Source organism: Biomphalaria glabrata, chromosome 18, assembly GCF_947242115.1.
Source record: "Biomphalaria glabrata chromosome 18, xgBioGlab47.1, whole genome shotgun sequence".
Classification (NCBI taxonomy): Eukaryota; Metazoa; Mollusca; class Gastropoda; family Planorbidae; genus Biomphalaria; species Biomphalaria glabrata.
In genome coordinates this window covers 1056740-1063637 of record NC_074728.1, presented here as the reverse complement: position 1 = coordinate 1063637, position 6898 = coordinate 1056740, and the positions used below count along the sequence as shown (strand labels likewise).

Below are 6898 nucleotides of genomic sequence, written 5' to 3'. Positions count from 1 at the left end.
CTTCCTTCAGGGAACAGTAACAGGAAGAAGAAGAGGCAGAGAAAGGGATGGGAAGACAACATAAAAGAATGGACAGGCCAGACACTGAAAGAGGTAATATACAATGCAAAAGACAGAGCGGAAAGGAGAAAAACGGTCGACAAATCTTGCATGGTGCTCCAACGGTCCAAGACTAAGGGATAGGTACTAAGGGATGTTACAGGTTAAAAAAAAAAAGGTGCGACGTGTTCGAGGACGGCGTTGTTGTCGCTTTCTTCATATCTGCTTCCATATTAGAGGTGACATATTCGTTTTAAATATATGTAAGTTGAGCATAGTTTCAATTTTAGTTTAGATTAATCATATCATAGTGTTAATATAGGGTCGTTAGTACTATTAGAGCATGGAATGGCTTGCCTGAGTCAGCAAGGAAAACCAATGACTTAGCAGAATTTATGTCATAGGTTAACATGCGTGATAGATTGACCTAGGAACACGCGTAGGACGTAATCATTTTCTTTTTTTGAAGTAACGTCTATATTTCATAAAGTAAATTGCGATGAACTTACTCATGGTTACATCATATTTCTTTTAAGTAGAAACAAAATATCTACCATAATTCATTTACATATTGCACCAGAAATACGCACACACACTCCATACAACAGCGTCCGCTTCTGTATTGCCCAGGCAACGGTGTGTACCATTTCACCGAGTATTCAGAGAGATAAAGCTTTAAAATAATCAACATAAAACTAGTCACAAGATTTTGAATCGAACTACCAAAACAACTCAAGATGCCACAATTTATTTGGTGTAAAATGTTTTAATAGTTTCATGTATAGCAAATAATAGCACATACATCTCAATATTATACTGAGTGTCAGAAACCGCTTTGCTACCCACGAAGGGAACTCGAGTTTGAGTCCCGATTCGAGCTTAGTTTCTCACAGACACCTCTACCCCCCCCCCCCCGCCCCCAACAAGTCTATCAAAGAGATTGGACCATGGCATACCGGGCAAGCCATAGCATGAAATGATGCCCTTTACAAAAGATATTTATAAAATGCATATGTAGTACACACACACATATATATATATATATATATATATATATATATATATATATATATATATATATAGATAGATAGATAGATAGATAGATAGATAGATACATGTTTTATTTATTAAATTACGAATCTGTTAACTAATATATTATTTTTATTATCGTATTACTTATATGTGTTAATCTAGTCTTGCATATTAATTAGAGCATTAAACTGCTAGGTCATTGATTTTCCTGGCTGATTCAGGCAACACTTTCATGCTCTTATGGCGCTAGAGAAGAAGGAGCACTTGTACGAATTGAACAAATTACATGGTGTAATTGTAAAATAGACAGCACAAAATACTGCAATGTATGTTCACACCATAACAACATTCTTAGATTTAAACCTGGCAATGCACAACAAATACACCAATGTAAGTATAACAAATACCTCAATACATGTGTATAGAACAAATACCTCAGTACATTTGTATAATAAATACACCAACACAAGTATACAACAGATTCACCAATACATGTGTACAACAAATACACCAATACAAGTATAGAACGGATTCACCAATACAAGTGTACAACAAATACACCAATACAAGTATACAACAGATTCACCAATACATGTGTACAACAAATACACCAATACAAGTATAGAACAGGTTCACCAATACAAGTGTACAACAAATACACCAATACAAGTGTACAACAAATACACCAATACAAGTATAGAACAGATTCACTAATATAAGTATAGAACAGATTCACCAATACATGTGTACAACAAATACAACAATATAAGTATAGAACAGATTCACCAATACTTGTGTACAACAAATACACCAATATAAGTATAGAACAGATACACCAATATAAGTATAGAACAGATTCACCAATACATGTGTACAACAATTACGCCAATATAAGTATAAAACAGATTCATCAATACATGTGTACAACAAATACACCAATACAAGTATAGAACAGATTCACCAATATAAGTATAGAACAGATTCACCAATACATGCGTACAACAAATACACCAATATAAGTATAGAACAGATTCACCAATACATGTGTACAACAAATACACCAATACATGTGTACAACAAATACACCAATACATGTGTACAACAAATGCACCAATACATGTGTACAACAAATACACCAATACAAGTATAGAACAGATTCACCAACACATGTGTAGAACGATTCACCAACACATGTGTAGAACAGATTCACCAACACATGTGTAGAACAGATTCACCAACACATGTGTAGAACAGATTCACCAACACATGTGTAGAACAGATTCACCAACACATGTGTAGAACAGATTCACCAACACATGTGTAGAACAGATTCACCAACACATGTGTAGAACTCACATTCTTCATTCCTTTTATGCTGTACGACAGTGATTGTGTATTTATCACTTTAATGTGAATGCAACTTAATGGGTTCAGATAATGTGAGACTCAGTTACGATTGGCGTTAATAGGCCTACTGAGCCACGAAGAGATTTCCAACTTTTTATAACGCTATTTCTATTAACTTAATGGGTTCAGATAATGTGAGACTCAGTTACGATTGGCGTTAATAGGCCTACTGAGCCACGAAGAGATTTCCAACTTTTTATAACGCTATTTCTATTAACTTAATGGGTTCAGATAATGTGAGACTCAGTTACGACTGGCGTTAATAGGCCTACTGAGCCACGAAGAGATTTCCAACTTTTTATAACGCTATTTCTATTAACTTAATGGGTTCAGATAATGTGAGACTCAGTTACGATTGGCGTTAATAGGCCTACTGAGCCACGAAGAGATTTCCAACTTTTTATAACGCTATTTCTATTAACTTAATGGGTTCAGATAATGTGAGACTCAGTTACGATTGGCGTTAATAGGCCTACTGAGCCACGAAGAGATTTCCAACTTTTTATAACGCTATTTCTATTAACTTAATGGGTTCAGATAATGTGAGACTCAGTTACGATTGGCGTTAATAGGCCTACTGAGCCACGAAGAGATTTCCAACTTTTTATAACGCTATTTCTATTAACTTAATGGGTTCAGATAATGTGAGACTCAGTTACGATTGGCGTTAATAGGCCTACTGAGCCACGAAGAGATTTCCAACTTTTTATAACGCTATTTCTATTAACTTAATGGGTTCAGATAATGTGAGACTCAGTTACGATTGGCGTTAATAGGCCTACTGAGCCACGAAGAGATTTCCAACTTTTTATAACGCTATTTCTATTAACTTAATGGGTTCAGATAATGTGAGACTCAGTTACGATTGGCGTTAATAGGCCTACTGAGCCACGAAGAGATTTCCAACTTTTTATAACGCTATTTCTATTAACTTAATGGGTTCAGATAATGTGAGACTCAGTTACGGTTGGCGTTAATAGGCCTACTGAGCCACGAAGAGATTTCCAACTTTTTATAACGCTATTTCTATTAACTTAATGGGTTCAGATAATGTGAGACTCAGTTACGACTGGCGTTAATAGGCCTACTGAGCCACGAAGAGATTTCCAACTTTTTATAACGCTATTTCTATTAACTTAATGGGTTCAGATAATGTGAGACTCAGTTACGATTGGCGTTAATAGGCCTACTGAGCCACGAAGAGATTTCCAACTTTTTATAACGCTATTTCTATTAACTTAATGGGTTCAGATAATGTGAGACTCAGTTACGATTGGCGTTAATAGGCCTACTGAGCCACGAAGAGATTTCCAACTTTTTATAACGCTATTTCTATAGCGGTTTTAATTACTACATCTTTTAGAATAGCAGACTAGGCGCCATTTTACCCTATGCACATAGAGGTAAGCAGCTGGCGGCAGGTGGTTGTGAGACACGAGAAGAAAACTTAAGACATCTGTTGGAGAACTGCTTCGTCTGCATCAGGTGTGGCAAAATATGCAGGTCACAACTGGCTTGTGCGGTCCGAGAGGCCAAGTACGCATGAACTTGGCTTGGCTTGGCTACCTAGAAGGGGGCTCGAGGTTCGACACCCGATTAGGACAGAATAGTGTTTACTGAGCGCCTAAAGGCAGCAGATACCCCCCCCCCCCGCTGGTCCACAAATGAGATTGGACCAAAAGCGCTCTGAGCATGCTATAAGCATGAAAGTAGCGCTATATAAAAGCTACAGTAATAATACAACACTCAACGCAGGGGTGTAGCAAGGGATTTAGGGGCCCGACATCATGAGATGAGATAATGTACTTAATAAATATGTAAATCTAATGTGTGGAACACATGCGACGTGGTCACTAATTTGCATAACAACATGAATGACACGATAAAATTGGCTTATATTTTTAATGTAACAAAAAATAAATTCGGACACTTATTTAGGCAACTCAGTCAAGTAGGGGCCCGATGGGACTTTCAAATTTGGACCCTCTCCCCCCTCCCCTAGCTACGCCACTGACTCAGCGGAATAGAAATCAATGCCTTTTTGCATTAGTACCAAGGTAGTGATAATAATTTTCATAATTTTGTAAATCACTGGGAAAAGATAGTGTGGGAGGGGGAGGGGGGGGAGGTCGCTAACTTAGTTTCAAATAAATTGAGACGAAAATTTCTGGGAAATGTGATCAGTTTTATTCGAGATCGATTTTTTTTAAATTGCACAGGCAACGTGTAACTGTTTCTATGGCCAATGCTTACAAGGAAGCTCTATAGCCAACACAAAACAAACAGCGTTTCACTTTTAATTTTCTTATGCTATATAAGAGCCGGCCTTAGGTCACTGCCGCAGTGGGCCTCGCTTTCTCATAGGCCCAGCACTCATTCTAGATGTAAATTTATTAAATTAAATAAACTTATAGCAGGGTTCCCGCGGCCTCCTTTTGTTCCATGTTTCAGGAAATGTCCAGAAAAATAGACAAAATTGTCGTTGTGAGGTGTCATTCAATATGGAAAGCGCCTATTCTACGCGCGATAAAAGAAAGACATTGTCATCTTTCATTTAATAAAATGTAATTATAAATCGAATTTTCTTTGACGTTATTAGTCACTGGCATATAAATATAGATCTAAATCTATCTCGAACTCTTAAAAAAAAATAAAACGCCAATTTTTTTTCTTATTGATAGTGTTTTTCTAATTAGTAAAGTATGAATAAAATGCAAAGACGAATTTATTTTCTAATACAAAATATTAATTTTCACTTATTATCCTTATCCCTACCCAGACTAAGCCTGGCATAATCCGTTTCACATTGGGCCCCGCAATGGTTATGGCCGGCCCTGCTCTATAAATTGATCATAAAGTGATAGGCTCACAAAAAAAGGTATATATCCAGCCTTCATATCTTATCTTATAAATTACAGACAAGTCCTCAAAAGTTTCCAGGATTCCAACCTAAGAAACTCAATTGCATTTCCAAACGCGCTAACACTCAGACACAGTTATCTACCTTATCTATTTATTCAGCATTACTTTCGTCTGTGCAAAATGTCCAAGAATATTTTCAGCAACTTTCTGTTCGAGGCTATGTAGATGAAAAAATTGCTGGAGCTATTAATGAGGTACAGGAGATTCATGGCCTCAACATATATGCGGTATTGAGAACCACTGGCCGCGGTAATGTTATAGTTAATGAAGGAGTAGATGATATGAGTGACAGAGAAGACAAAGCAAGTGATGAGCAGTGTTCTGGTTGTCCTGGGAGACCACCGTATACTTTGTTTCTGGGAAGGCATTAATTTCCTGCGCTTGCTGAGTGAAACCTTCACCTTTATCCACACCAAGACGCAGCCACCCGTGACAAAAATGATAGGCACCCAACTTTCCAGTGAGTCGAATACATAGTAGTTTAAGAGAACAAACGTATCCATAATGGGAAGTAACCTAGCGCTTATGGCAAAGTACATAGAGTTGTCTCCCTCGGGGAATTCAATGAAGTATACGTCATTATAGATCATATAGAACAGTATCCAAGGAAACCAGAAGAAAAACGCCAAAACCACACAAATCACCGCAGTTTTAGGCGTTACTATCTTAGTGAAAGTTATAGGCATGAAAACTGCCAATAGTCTCTCGATAGTGATCAGAACAGGGAACACAGTGCATACGTACTGACCTAGATTTCCCAAGAAGAAAAAAACGTTTCTAAAAATCATCAAAAAAAAGTTGAGACCCGCCCCGTACTGCCAGCCACACAGCTGTGGGTATCTCTTGTTGGGGCCCAGCTGTGCGAGAATATCCCCATAGTTGACGGTAAGAAGCTGGTTCATGCTGTCTGCAAGCACAAGGCCAAGCAGTAAAATGTTGCTTGGTTTGGACATCCCACTGCGTCGCAGTATGGCGATGCTCACCATGTTGGCTATGAAACCAAGAACAGAAATGAGAGGGTTGACACAGCAGCTCAGAATCTTGAAGAGCATCAGTTCTTCCGCTGTGGCCAACTGAAGGATGCATCTATACGGGAGACGGATGGCTCCTATAGAAAAATTAGCAGCACTGATTGCGTCTTTCAGTCCATCATTGTCCACAGAGACAGTTGTTGCTAAATGATTGTTATCCATCTTGCTCAGTCTTGTGGCGTCTTAGATTTCATGCCACATTTATGCCTTGCAATAAATTAACATTGGGGTAGATTTTAAAAGATACAACAGCCAGTTAGAACGATAGAGGAAATAAAGCCATGTCGAAATGGACATTGCAATAAATCAACAGAAACTGAGACAAATAATCAAGGTGAACATTAGAATCACGCACTAATTTTTCTTTTATCATATCTTATAAATTTCAAACGCTTCTTCCTAACAGAAGATAAGATTTATTGTGATAATATTGTGGTAGTTAAAACACCCTACAATAAAACATTGGT

The 6898-nt window shown here is 37.6% G+C and overlaps 1 protein-coding gene across 1 annotated transcript; it reads right to left on the bottom strand.

The window, feature by feature from the left end:
• Nucleotides 1-5501: 5501 nt before the first annotated feature.
• LOC106073087 (uncharacterized) lies at nucleotides 5502-6593 on the bottom strand. The gene has a single exon (XM_013233556.2). The coding sequence runs from the start codon at nucleotides 6591-6593 to the stop codon at nucleotides 5502-5504; it is 1092 nt and encodes a 363-aa protein (XP_013089010.2).
• Nucleotides 6594-6898: the final 305 nt, after the last annotated feature.

Excerpts from the sequence above, each read along its gene's own strand:
- LOC106073087 (XM_013233556.2), bottom strand. The coding sequence starts at position 6,593 with ATGGATAACAATCATTTAGCAACAACTGTCTCTGTGGACAATGATGGA.